Below are 14,041 nucleotides of genomic sequence, written 5' to 3'. Positions count from 1 at the left end.
GTCGGACCCCGTTGTGAAGGTTGGATCAGATGCCTTTCATTGATTTTTTATTTTTTTATTTTGATATCCTTTATTAATCCCTGAGGGAAATTCGGGTTTACACCCTGTTATTTATAGGGACAAGTTTCTGACACACATAGACCCGAACATTTTCGGTTTTGCAGTTGTTTTGTAAACGAGCAGTAGAGTTTTACATTTAACTGGGAGTCAGGGGAGGGAGATGAACAGCGGAGTGAGCAGTCAGTATGCTACTAATTAGCATGCTAATAAGCAACTAGTAAATAGTTAATATTGTGAAGTTAATTTAAAGTGTTACCGAGGGTTTTAATTATGACAAAAACATTTTAAACAACAGAAAAAGTCAATTTAAAATTAAAAATTGGAGAAAAAACAAATATATTTTCAAAACTCCGCCCCCGTAGAGCACAGCAACATGATGAAGAAATATAAAGCAAGCTGCCCAGTTTTAAAGGGTCGGATTAAACGGACTGAACAATGAGAAGTGTTTTGTAAGCAGCCGCTCGTTCTGATGAAACTGTTGTTTTTAGTGTTTCTGAAATTGGATTCTAAATATAAACAGCTGATAATGACTCGCTGAGCAGGAAATTACAGCCGTGTTTACGACCTGAATCCAAAAACAACAGACATCAAAATGCTGCGGCAGACTTTGTTGCAGGGCAGTTTTTTTTTTTTTTAAACATCCATGACTTTGACTAAGAATAGCCGCTCCTGGTTCAGGTTCGCTCTCCTCGCCGCGTGTGAATCCACGGGACGAGATCTGTTAACAACAGTTGCTGCTCTCCGAGTCGGAGATGAGAGAAGGAGCCGAGGAGAGGTCAGAGGAGACTCGACAAGTGTTTCACATATTTACGCCTCCTCAGTCAGGTTCGTCTGGCAGAGAGACAACTGGAGCGAGCAGCTGGTGGGGGGGGGGGGGGGGGGGGGGGTCTGGGGTTCCCCTTAACCTGGTTTTTAAACATTAAAGGGTCTCTGGTATGTGGGCGCTGGGACTCTAAAACCAGGTCCACGCTAAGCCGGTTTAAAATACTGTCTGAGCGTGGGCGTGTCATCCCTGCTGGAGCTCGTTATGTACAGGAGGAGATCTCAGAATTTAACAGAAGCACTCCTTAAGTCCTGAACCGATGACATCAGTCTTGCAGGCGTCCATTTTTTTTTGTATTCAACATTTTTATTGGTTTTTAAACATGGAATAACAAAAAAAATCAAATTGCCCATATCGTACATAGAATCTTGTACTTAACATACAACGTGAGAGAAACGGACACAGACAAACAAAAGCAAAAAAATAAAATAAAATAAATAAATAAATGTCGGCCATTTTAACCAGAGATGCGATAAAGTAACGATTCAGCCGATTGTGATGCGGATGTTTATTTTCATCTCTTCTTTGTCAGTGTTTGTGTCTAAGCTCTGAGGCTGCACATGTCTGAATATTTGTTCCTGGTCTCTCGTCTTTAAAGTGTCACGCTAACGTGTCACAATCTGAGTGTTGCTGATGTTCCTCAGAGACGCTGTTAGCCTCTTCTCTGAATCAGCAGCTAGGTATGCTAGCTTGACGCTGTTAGGTAAGGAGAGCAAAGCAAGACCCGCACACCAAGAGGCTCCTCGTTTGAAGGATTTATGAAGTGACCCTCAGGCTGACATGCTCTTCCTGTGTTCTGATGTCTGTCATCAGGTCATTTATCGACCGATATCGATGTTCTGATTCATTCAGAAGCAAAAATCTGTATCTGCCCGCCTTCCCCCCCGTGGAGGCATGAAAGGTGAGACCAGCAACCCAAAGCAGACTGAGGTGTACATGTATGAATAAACATTTAAACGTTTATTAAAAGTGTAAAAACCTCTTTGAAGTTGTCGAAGGCGGAGAGGATGATGTCATGACCTCCTCTCACCAGACACACGGCGGCCAGCAGCTCCAGAACCAGCGCCTTCGTCCTGACACACACAGCATGGACGTACATTTATTTCAGGTGATTTCTTTCAACATGTTTAGTCTTCTTATGAACTCTATCTCAACTAGTCTTAATAAATTCAGCTGTATCGGTAATAAAGTGACTTCATTGTTCTGTCACAGTAAACACACTGACACATGTATTCAAGTTTAAGATCTGCACCGTGGGTTTCTGTTGTTGAGGCTGAGCGTGATCTCGTTGACACAGCACGGGTGTTTCATCACCAGGTTGAACCCCGACTGAAAAAAACAAGAGCACACAAACAATCAGAAAGAAAAGCTTCAACACTGATTCTCATCGACTCAACAGCTGTTAGAATATGAATTAAAACCATATTATGGATACACTTGGCCTTTATTTGGAGTCTTAAACCTTAAAGGAGCAGTTAGTAACTCTGACACCTAGTGTTCAAAATGGGTACTGCAGTCCACATTCTAAACATTGTGTAGACCTGTCTCCCCGCCTCCTCTCTAGAGTGGATGCTCACACAGGTCACCATGTGGTGGACTCTGAAGCTTCAGTGTTTATCCAGCTCTGCATGGGTCTGTAAACCTTTCTGTGTTCTAACCTCTCTCCATTTTTCAAAAGCATCTCCAATATTGATCCTAGTTTGAGCACGTTTCTGCTCGTGGAGCTTATTAGAAACATGCAGAGGCTTTTTAGGTCGGGTACAATCACTTCTATCTGAACCACTTCTCTTGACCCGCTTCCATCGCTGCAACACCTGTTGACCTGATAACTGCTCTCATATCTGGCAAACAGAGGGGCGTCCAAAACGGGCCGTGTGGTGGGTGTCGCCTTAAAAGCGCCTACCTTCTCTGGACCAAACAAATCCAGAGCATTCAGGAGCAGAATCTAAAGTTTCCTTAATGTCTGATCATACAGTAAGCTCACTTTATCATGTATTAAAGGTCATGTCAAACATAACTGGAGGACGGTGAGGTGTTTGAATTACCTGATAGTTCATGATAGCACGTAAACACATGATGCAGAGGTGGACGTCGTCGGTCTGGCTCACAGGTCGAGAGTTCCTCAGAGCTTTCCTGTTTTGGAGAGAGTTGAATCTGCCAGGTGAGAAACACGGGAGGTTACAGATCTGTTTCACCTCATTTTACAAACAGGAAGTCTGCAAACATGTTATTTAATTTGAAACGTTCGGCAGGTTTGCACAGAATATTTCAGACTGTCTGGGGCTGCAATAAATCCCTCATCATGACGTGAACACCATGAATGAACTGTGCAGACACACTGGACCCTCCCACCTGTCTGATCAGGAGTTGCAGGAGTGTGTTGATGTTTTTCACACACACATTTTTCACATTCACACCTGAACGAGTCATACTTAACCACACACACACACACACACACACACACACACACACACACACAGTCTGAACAAAAGGCGACAAAGCTATGACAACAATTCAGTTGCTTCATGTCAGAAGATCAGATGTCGAAGAATGTGTATGTGTGTGTGTGTGCGTGTGCGTGTGCGTGTGCGTGTGCGTGTGCGTGTGCGTGTGCGTGTGCGTGTGCGTGTGAGTGTGTGTGTGTGTGTGTGTGTGTGCGTGCGTGCGTGCGTGCGTGCGTGCGTGCGTGCGTGCGTGCGTGCGTGCGTGCGTGCGTGCGTGCGTGCGTGCGTGCGTGCGTGCGTGCGTGCGTGCGTGCGTGCGTGCGTGTGTGTGTATGTGTGTGTGTGTGAGTGTGTGTGTGGCCCAAAGTAAACCTGCAGAGTTCATGTGCTAAATGAGATTCACAGTCAGTGTTTTGGGTAGTTAAGGCCATGTTTCCATCTGGCATTTGTTTCTGACCGCAGCGTCTTTTTTCAGTTGTTTTCGATGAGGAGAAAGCGTTCGCATCGCCCAGCGTCCTCTTCCCGAGCACTCTGCCCTTTTTTGTGCGGCTGCTCCGAGCACTCAATTTGAAAATCTTTCAACTTTTCAGAAAGGCGCTGTTGACGTCACCGCCGCTCTTTTCCAAATGCATAATCGACTCTTTACCCACATCCTCAAATCTCAAATATAAAAACATGCAGTGAAAAGTAACGGAGCAGTGTCAGTCATACAGCGGCCGTTATCAACAGACTGTTGCCATGGAGACAGGATAACACTTCATGCAAGAGCTCCCGAGTGCACAGCCAGCCAGGTGGAAAAGACGCCTAAGAGTCTCCAATTAACCTAACAGGCTTTGGTCTGTGGGAGGAAGTCGGGGTACCCACTCATGCACAGGAAGCCCTGTAGGCGGGATTTGAACCAGCAGCCTCTTTTTTGCCCGCTGCGTCACTGACCTGACTGTGAACGCCTTGCTGGCCTTGGAGGCGCTGTGAGTGGGAGAGTTGCTGGCACTTCTGCTCAGATCGTCGGCCGACTTCTCCAAAGTTTTGTTTTTGTCTGTGGGCAGCGTGCCGTTGTCCAGGAAGTCCACGTCGTACCTGTGAGTCACAGTTTACCAGTCAGACTAAATGTGACCTGTGGTGGCATTCAGGAGCTGGTTTGATACAGAGGCAGGATGTGTGAAGATAAGAGATAAGAGAAAAATTAGAAATCATGTTTGTGTTTGTCAGGCTGATACGTACGTGACGGCACTGTGGGCGAAGGAGAGATAATCCACCAGAACATCTAGACCCTGGTTCTCCTCGTTCAGAAACTCCTCAGCCCAACTAACGAGGAGAAATAAAATTAGTATTCTATAATCTGTCGTTCACTTGAAACTGTTCCTGCAGACTGTCTCAGAGGTTTAGAGTCTAAAAGTCTGAATCTTCTCGTTAACACTTTAAAGGTCACATATCAAGTAAAATCCTCTTCTCCATGTTCCTCTAACTCTAACGTGTCTCTAGTCCGTCTACAAACCCCCCAATGATGAGAAAAGTCCATCCTCTCCGTCTTCTGCCTGCTCCACTTTTCAGAAAATGTGTGCTCAAACAGGCCGTTTGGAGATTTTCCCTTCATGACATCATAAAGGGCAGTAGCCCCTCCCCCAGGTGGGTGACACTCCCACAGCTAGGTGTTTGTTCTGCCCTCTGAGTCTGACTTCTCACCGTAAACAATAGGACATGGAGCGAGAAAGCACCCAAGCCCTTCCAGAGAGGGGGCGTGGTCAGACACAGCTCATTTACATATTTAAAGGTACAGACACAGAAACAGCCTGTTCTGAGCAGGGCTGAAATAGAGGGGTTTATAGACGTGATCAAATACAGGATCAGAGTGGATTTAGAACAAGAAACTTCACACATGTTTTGAGGAGCTCTGAGACTTATTTAAACTGAGGAAGAGGAGGAGGATATGTCACCTTTAAATTGTACTTCAGTGTTTGTGAATTGTACTTTGTGTCTGTCTGTTTGATTTTGTTGCTGATTGTCTTGGCCTTGACTCCCTTGAAAAAGAGGTTCTTAATCTCAATGGGACCAAACTGGCTAAATAAAGGGTAATTAAATAAATAAATAATTGTACACTTTATACTGTGTTGTGCAGTGACTGTGAAAGTTTAGTCTTAAACTTTTGTCAGAGTCCGTTGGCTCGACTTGTTAATTGGTGTGAAATAAAATCAGCTTCTCTCCTTTAACAAAAGTTTGACCTGGAAGAAGTCTTTTTTCTTTCTTTCTTAAAAGAGATCTGGAGTGAGACTCACCCGATGTAATTGGTCCTCAGGGAAATCTCCAACTCTCTGAGGACCTGAGTGGATTCCTGGACTCGTCTCTTAAACTGACAGAACACATGCAGAGAAGGAACAAGGGGACTGAGTGCTTCATTTTCCACAAAAGGTAAAAAATTAAAAGCAAAATGTTGTGTAAAAAAAACAACTAAACACTTCTAGAGGTAAATGCTGGCTGGAGGCCTCGGATTCTAATTAATCTGTTAGTCCATGTAGAGACTTTCTCCCCTCTGTGTGAAGTATGTTGTATAAATAGAGCTGCCTTGTTTTTAAAAAAAAAACATGAAAACATATTTTTGTAACAAACAGAATCTGAACTTTGACCTGAGGAGTGGGAGGTGAGCTTTTTTGGTTTTACCTTTCGACCGCCGCCTCCGTGATCCAGACAACTCTTCAGCTTCTCCAGATACGCTGAAGGAGGATTCTTTACTTGAAACCGTTCCTGAAGATTCAGACACACACACACACACACACACACACACACACACACACACGCAGGCACACACACACACACACACACACACACACACACACACACACACACACACACATATCAGTAATTATATTGCTAGCTGTGCTGCAGAGAGGGGGAGGGAGGGGGCACAGGGTTTAAAACAGGCTGTTTGATTACTCAGCGTCTCTCATGCAAATAGATCTGATCTTAAGTTTCAAGAAATTATTCTACTGCAGCGGTTTTACATTCAACACGGCCAAATTCATCATTTAATTAGAAAGATTTAAAGGGGCAATCTGACGTCTATTTTTGTGCATTTCTGATTATTTTTGCCTGAAGCTGCCTGAAGCTCTGTGTGTATGACGCTGACCAGTGTCCTCTTTCACTCTCTCATCATGACTCAGTTTGTGATGGACCCACCTGTGGTTACTACGGTGATGTTCAATATTAATGAGCTTCCTCGTGTGTGTGTGTACGCCTGTTCTTTGAGGACTGGGGCAGAGCCGTTTATTTGCCTGTGTTTGCATGATGACTGGCCCGGTGTGAAGAGAGTAACCTCACCTGGTCACAGATCAGGTCCCACTTCTTCTCGTTGTCGTACTGACTGAGGATCTTCACCTTGTCTGGAGGGAGATTCATGGTGTTCTGAAACAAAAAAGAGAGAAAGAGGAGAAAGATGAAGACTGTGAATTAAAGGGACAGTCTGTCTCTGATTGGATGAACCAGACTCCTTAAATCTAAATCTTCTGAAATCACAGAGAAGAATAACAACATGTGGCGGCAGTAGTTCGGTCTGTTACCTCTTGTACATAACGTCGTAATACAACACATGAATGACTTTACTTAAAGAGGACATATTATTATCCTCCTCCACCTTTTCAAACAGTCCCCCTGTGGTCTAAATGAAACATCTGTGCTGTGCTTTGGTCAAAATATAACATGAATCAAGAACCAGAGGAGGTTTGTGACCCTGTATAAACCAGCTCTCTCAGAACGCTCTGTTTTGGTGTGTGTGTCTCTTTAAATGCATTGACCCTGAACTGGACTTTAGGTGTTAAGTCATGGTATGGATTGCCTCGTGTGAGTGTGACCTTAAAGTGCTGAAAATAACCCGATATTTTACTCTACAGCATAAAAAAGCCTTTTTAAATAAACATAACGGATCCCAAACAACTTCATTATAATTTGTATCAGGATAAGTTTGAATCATTTACACCAAGAGATAAAATTCTCTATAAACACAAAAACTGAACCGGACTTGATCCTAGAAACAACGACAAACACATGTTCACACAGGGACACCTTCCTGTATAATGCATCATTGTCCTCTTTGAGTCACCGGTCCGGTCCTGAGTCACTCTGGGAGTCAGCGTAATGTTAGTGTCTGTTGTCACAACACAGAAACATGTTTGTTGCTGATGTTGCTAATGTTGCTAACGTTGCAGCATGGCGTCACTCGTCACCTTCTCATTAATACAACAGGGTCATGTGTGTCTTTAACTCTTTGGAGAAACCAGAAGTTGTTCCTTCAGCTGAAGTGGTCAAAGACAAAGTTTGTTTCTGTCGCTGATCAACAGAGAAGAAGTTTCATCTTCACAAAGTTTCTGTGAGAATGAACAGACTCAGAATCAGCTGTGCTAATTAAAAACCCACAAACAGGTACATGAAACTGAGCTTCACAAACAGGAGACACACAGTCGGCCTTCTTCAAAGTTTTAGACTCATATCTTATCGGTTCCTCCCTTCACCTCACGGTGAAATGTAGCAGCTCTACGATTCATCACAAGGTCAATGTGTGTGTGTGTGTGTGTGTGTGTGTGTGTGTGTGTGTGTGTGTGTGTGTGTGTGTGTGTGTGTGTGTGTGTGTGTGTGTGTGTGTGTGTGTGTGTGTGTGTGTGTGTGTGTGTGTGTGTGTGTGTGGAGTCGACAGCAGTGACTCAGTCTGCTGAGGAATGACCAGCAGTCGTTACTTAGTGCTGATTTACTGCAGAGCTCAGACATTAGCTCCTGTTGAACCTCCAGTTCAGGCAGCGTCTCCCGGTCGCTGGTGAAGCAGGTAAAACGGGTCTCGTTGACCTCGAGGTGACACGACAATATTCAAGTGCACATTTTTTGCAATTGTCAGGAAAAAAGCTCGGCCTAGAGGAGGTTCGATGATCTCCAGTCGAACAGGATGTCTGTGTCCACTACTATTTTGATCAGGATCATTTTGAGAGCATTAGATTTATGAACGTCGTCAGATCATCAGCATAGAGAGATAACCAGTGAAATGCCATTCTGAGGTTTTGCTTTTTGTTTATTAAATAACAAACAACTTAAAAGCCTTTAAATCTCTTCTCTCTGGACCTCGATCATTGCAGCTCAGACAGTCCTGTTTAAATTTAGGTTTTATTTGCCTATAAAAGGAATATAATTAAAGGGATATCTGCCCTTTAGAAACCTGGTAGTATTTTTGAATGGTCGTGTATCCCGCCCTCATTTTCCCCTGAGATGGGAAATCTTTGTATTTGTAAGTCTGAAAAGGAGCTTCCGATGACGCAAAAATCGTCATTTTGCGTCACTGGAAGCTGTTGTGGTTAGCGGGGTGAAACTACAACGCTGGAGCCGAAATTTCCAAGATTAATTCTGGAAGAAATCTCTGAATCAGTTGAGGAAACGGCCTTAAGTGTTGAAGTAAATATGTCTGTAAATGTTTTTATTTCTATATTTCTATTGCTATACTGTATATTTTGGAGAAACTGTAACGATCGAATTTCCCTCTGGGATTATTAAAGTATTTCTGATTCTGATTCTGAAATAGAGGACCTTAGTGGGAGTGGCCTGGGATTTGGTGTCTTTCATCAACATGAGCCAAAAAGACACTTTCTGCCTTTTCACAGCCAAGAAGGCACCAACTTCAAAATGTATTTCACATTTCTACATATATGACCCAATGTCAATACAGATTCATGTTTCAACAGGTGAAGTGTCCCTTTAAAGATTCTGCATCCAAACAAACACCTGACATGTGACGCAGGTTTACAGGATGTACAGACATTGAATCTAAATCCGTCCTGATTATAAACACACAGAAAGCTTTGGTGGAGGCACCATATGAGCCATGCAGGAAAAACAAGGACACAGCAGATTGGAGCAGTGCAGTAAATCAATGATGCTGTGCGGCTGGATGTGAATCTGATAAATCAGCCTGATGAACGGAGCTGGTGGGTCAATACGGGCCGGTTACATGTGGCCTGCTGGGTCGCTCTCAAACTGTTTCAAACTGAGAGAGAGAAAACAACACAGATTTATTTCTTATAGAAGAAAAGTTTCACGATTAAATCTCGTCTCTGACATCGATATATAGAATCCCAAATTTTCAAAATAAAAGTATCCAAAAAGATTCAAAATAAAAATAGCATTTCTGATATTCGGGGGGGGGGGGGGGGGGAGAGTAGCAGAGAGGATCACTCCCATGATTCCCCGCTAGCCTCAACGTCATCCTTTATTATTGTTTTGATTGAGAGCCCCCTGGTGGCAAACAAAGCTATGATTGGTCACAGGCTCTTCCTGTTTATTTTGTATTTTACTTTAAGGGTTTAAGACTGAGCCAATGTTGCACTACTCTAAGTATTGCTGGCTATTAAAATCACAACATTTACTGGTTCATCACAAAGGAGGATGAAGACGCTGCTCAGAGAGTTTCTGTGTGACAGAAAAGTGAAAGGAGAACGTGGGCTCTGAGTCTGTCTTGTAAATGAGTTGACTTTCTTCTCCAGCTGGTCACTGTGTGGCACTTCATGGATCATTTCATGCACACTTGGACGAGTTAAGTGTGAAAGCATGTGGCCTTTTTTTTGTTTTTTGTCGCTCTTGAATTGGCTCTCTCTCACCATGACAACCTGCTCAATAATCACTGCAGTATTCTGCTGTAAGACTTGGAAATCTTTCTGCCTCTGCTTTTAACTATTCTGATTTAAGAGGCGTTTAAAAAAACGTGGAGGAGGAGGAGGAGTAGTGACCTTCACAGCTGCTGTTAAAAAGTGAACGCTAAGTGGCTACAAAGGAACAACATCTGAGGTTAATTTCAGCGGAGCAGCGTGAATCTGAAGCCGATGTAATCCGTGTTGAACAGCATATTGAATTTAAGAATATGAGGCTCAGACGGGCAGCAGGGAGAGAGAGAGACAGTGTGTTGTATTCAGCAGACAGAAGTGGGTCATTGTTGTGGAGCTGAATGATGCATGCTGATGCATTCCTGAATTTATAAAAGTGCTGACGCTCCCAAAAGGATTGGATCGATGGAATCGTCATGTTCACAGAAACGAGCTGCGTTTGCTGCAGAGGCTGAATAATTCCTGTTCAATCTCCCCCGTCTCTGCACTGACATGACGCTGTGTCTGCCGTGCAGGTCGCCTGATCAGTTCACTGTACTGTGTGTAACACATCATTCAGTTTAAGGGTCGATGCATCAATCTCACAGGAAGTAGTTGGAGGTCACTCGTGTTATGGCTGCTAATTTGCTCTGACAGTTTTTTTTTTAAAGTGCCAGGATATTTAGAAAAGGGGAACCATCACCTTTAAGAAAAAGCTAAAGACCCAGCTCTTTCATGAATACCTACTAACTTAATGATGATGGTCTCCATATTATTGATGATGATGATGGTAATGACGATGGTTTTTGTTTGATAACGAGGACTTATAAGATGGTTTCTGTACTGATTAGAGCTCTCAAGAACTGCCCTCAATGTTGTGCTTTGCCTCTGGTCACTTCCTGTCAGCACCTGTGTGTCCAATCAGACTCAAAGCTGATCGTTTGCTCTTACTGACATTGTTCCCTTTTTTCTAGATCCTTGCTTGTGTTGTTCTTACTCTCTGATGTACGTCGCTTTGGATAAAAGCGTCTGCTAAGTGAATTGTAGAATTGTAAGAGGCTTCACAGCGTTGGTTTTTAACTGCAGAAACACAAGGTGGACTAAATTATGTAGACACACACACACACACACACACACACACACACACACACACACACACAGACACACAGACACACACACCAGAATCAGCTACCCAGATTATTACAATGAAAGAAGCTCACTATGTGTGACCTTTTTCAGATACAGAAGTTGACAGGAAGTGATGTCAGAATAAAAACAGAAGTCCAGCTCGTATGGTAAGGTAAAGGCTCGGTGGTCTGGAAAGAACGCTACGAGGGGACAATGGGCATTAAAAAATACTTAAAACCTCCTTAAATACACACAAAGAGTTTTATAAAAAGGGTTAGGATTAGTCACTCACAGCTGATCTGTAACGAGCTAAAGAAACAAAAACACCAACTACAGAAAATGCTTGAGAAATACTGAATAATAATCTTATTATTTGCAGGTATCAGAATTAGCATCAGGAAGGACAAAATGTGGTTAGATTGAGTTTTGTCTTTTGAGTTGGCACATGAAGGTGTCTACATGATTGTAGTTGTTTTTTATGTCGGTGCAATTTGCAACCTACGTCTAAAAAAGGGGGACTTTAAAATCACAAGATTTTGATGTTTGTAACGGGCTCTGTGGTCGATGACTCGGAGACAGCAGCACTGGAAAACGGCCTCGTCTACGCATTAAAAAGATAGTGATGAGGAAGAAATCAAAGGTCATTCTGGAGCCGACAGACAGCGTGTTGTATGATTGTGATCCTGCAGCTTCAGGTGTAATGACGTGTGAAGAGGATGAAAGAAACTTTAATCAAACTGAACTTCTTAACAAGCCAGTAAACAAACGTTCCTGTTTTTCTTCTTCTCTCTCTTTTTCTCTCCGTCTGTAAATACACAAATCCACAGATGTAAATTTACAATTCCACCCACTGCCGCATAACCCAGCTGGGAAATATGCAAAGTGTTATGTAAAAACCCTGAAGACAAAGTGCTCCACGTAAATTTGGAGCTGACAAAAAAATCGTTTCAACGCCAGCATTATCCGAGTGGCGTCCTGCGGCCTGTGCAGATTTCCGTTGATCCGTTCAGGTTTGAAAACGCTGCAGTGACACCAGACACAAGAGGCATTATGACATGAATGAAGCGTCTATAAAAGCTGCTCACAGAGAAACCTACAGGCTTATATACTGCACACTGTCATGCAGATGTGAGGGGTGCACACCCTGCAGACCCCTCACCAAGGACAGACACTTTCCCTTTGAGCCTCTGCAGAATGAGACCAGAGTCACGCTGCTGCAGCTTCACTCACTGAACCGCCTGGTTTGTATGCAGACAGAGTTTATTCTCCATTTAACACACAAGACTTCCTCTGCAGACTCAGCAGAGGACGAGGTAGGAGGAGGAAGAGGAGGAGGAGGAGGAGGAAGAGGAGGAGGAGGAGGAGGAAGAGGAGGAGGAGGAGGAGGAAGAGGAGGAAGAGGAGAAGGAAGAGGAGGAGGAGGAGGAAGAGAAGGAAGAGGAGGAGGAAGAGGAGGAGGAGGAGGAAGAGGAGGAGGACGAGGAGGAGGAGGAGGAGGAGGAAGAGGAGGAAGAGGAGGAGGAAGAGGAGGAAGAGGAGGAAGAGGAGGAGGAAGAGGAGGAAGAGGGCTGGCTGTTGGGAGAGATGATCTATATTTGGGTGGAGAAGCAAAAAAAAACAGTGTTAACACTTTGTGAATGTGTGGAGCAGGATGGCTGTTGTTGTTAATCTGCTGCAGAACTAATACAAATACATAAAACGTACTGCTGCTGCATACACACACACACACACACACACACACACACACACACACACACACACACACACACCCAGAAGAGTGAAGGCTCTTTGAGTGTGTCTGGATGAGATCCTGAAACACCATTAATGTGTGTCATGTTCAGGTATCCTCATGTATTTAATGTATTCCAGCTCCAGAGGACAAATTAATGCAAATGAGTAATCAAATGACTCGACAGATTCAAGAGTGAGACCGGCAAGTGATGAAGCACTTAAGGCCTCCTGTCTTTGAAGTTTAGGTTTGATGCAGCTTAAAGGTTCCCAGAGGAGTTTTACCTCAGAGATAAGTCATCTTTAATTGATTACTGGGGGAGTTTGTTCTCTCTACTTGACCTGCCTCTATACTTCGTTATGGATTCAGTGGGCGGTCAGCGAGGCAACAAATTCAAGATTCAAGATAGTGTTGTGGTGAAAGGCCACTTTGAGTTAACACCATGTACATGTTTCTGATGACAGTGGAACCAGAACACCAGAAGAAACCAGGACAAATCACAGCCTGTAAATATGAATGTTTAAAGTCTGAGTGACGTCACCCGTCTGGTCCTGCAGGGGGCGCTGGAGGGGGCAGCGGCCATGATGGAAATGTTGTCTCAGTCTAACTTTCAGTCAACCTAACGACAGCTGAGAGCTGGAGCTGAGGCGGGTTTTAAACCTCCTGACAAACCGTTACACCGCGCCCACCTGTCAATCAGGTCAGCTACACGCCTTATTGTGAATAACTCTTATCCTTCATCAAATCAAAACTGATGAGTCATCAAAACATTCACCCCCCGTACAGTGTGTGTCCATCCAGACATGAGCTAATCACACCTATTTGGTTTTTTGAACCAGGCTGTAAACATGTTCATCTCTGCTGTAAAAACAGGCTGTTTAGAATGGCTGTGTATGTGACTTCCTGTGCTTCTGCAGCCAGCCTCTAGTGGACACTCCAGGAACTGCATGATAGAGATCCATAACTTAAATCTTTAATACAAACTGATGTAGACATATTCTTCAAGGTGAACATTTTGGGAGCAAATCATCAGATTCTGCAGGTTTCTGGAGCAGATTCTCTTTGGTTAAGAGATATCCTTTTTTTAAGAGGAACAACTCTTCAGCAGAGGTAATTACAGTTTCAGCTCGGCCCGGCTAGGAGAGCTTTACGCTCACACACATTGATTGAACCTCCTCAGATGAAGGGAGCAGCGTTTAGCAGAGCTCTCATTGATTATCATTCACCTCGAGGAGGGCGAGGAGGAGCTTTC

The 14,041-nt window shown here is 43.8% G+C and overlaps 1 protein-coding gene across 5 annotated transcripts in view; it reads right to left on the bottom strand.

The window, feature by feature from the left end:
• Positions 1-14,041, bottom strand: part of fmnl1b (formin-like 1b) — a 29,519-nt gene that overhangs the window by 12,728 nt on the left and 2,750 nt on the right. For 3 of the 5 annotated variants that reach the window (XM_065949209.1, XM_065949207.1, XM_065949208.1), the window contains 8 exons: positions 6,640-6,723; positions 5,983-6,066; positions 5,601-5,674; positions 4,549-4,632; positions 4,261-4,404; positions 2,929-3,037; positions 2,136-2,212; positions 1,863-1,956 (listed from right to left, as the gene is read on the bottom strand). In XM_065949209.1, coding sequence (XP_065805281.1) covers positions 1,863-1,956; positions 2,136-2,212; positions 2,929-3,037; positions 4,261-4,404; positions 4,549-4,632; positions 5,601-5,674; positions 5,983-6,066; positions 6,640-6,723 — 750 coding nt within the window. The remainder of the gene's footprint in view (positions 1-1,862; positions 1,957-2,135; positions 2,213-2,928; positions 3,038-4,260; positions 4,405-4,548; positions 4,633-5,600; positions 5,675-5,982; positions 6,067-6,639; positions 6,724-14,041) is intronic. The other 2 variants (XM_065949210.1, XM_065949211.1) reach the window with 1 other exon arrangement.

Source organism: Labrus bergylta, chromosome 21 (genome assembly GCF_963930695.1).
Source record: "Labrus bergylta chromosome 21, fLabBer1.1, whole genome shotgun sequence".
NCBI lineage: Eukaryota > Metazoa > Chordata > Actinopteri > Labriformes > Labridae > Labrus > Labrus bergylta.
The sequence above is the reverse complement of the archived record's forward strand: the minus strand, read 5'-3'. Positions and strand labels throughout refer to the sequence as shown.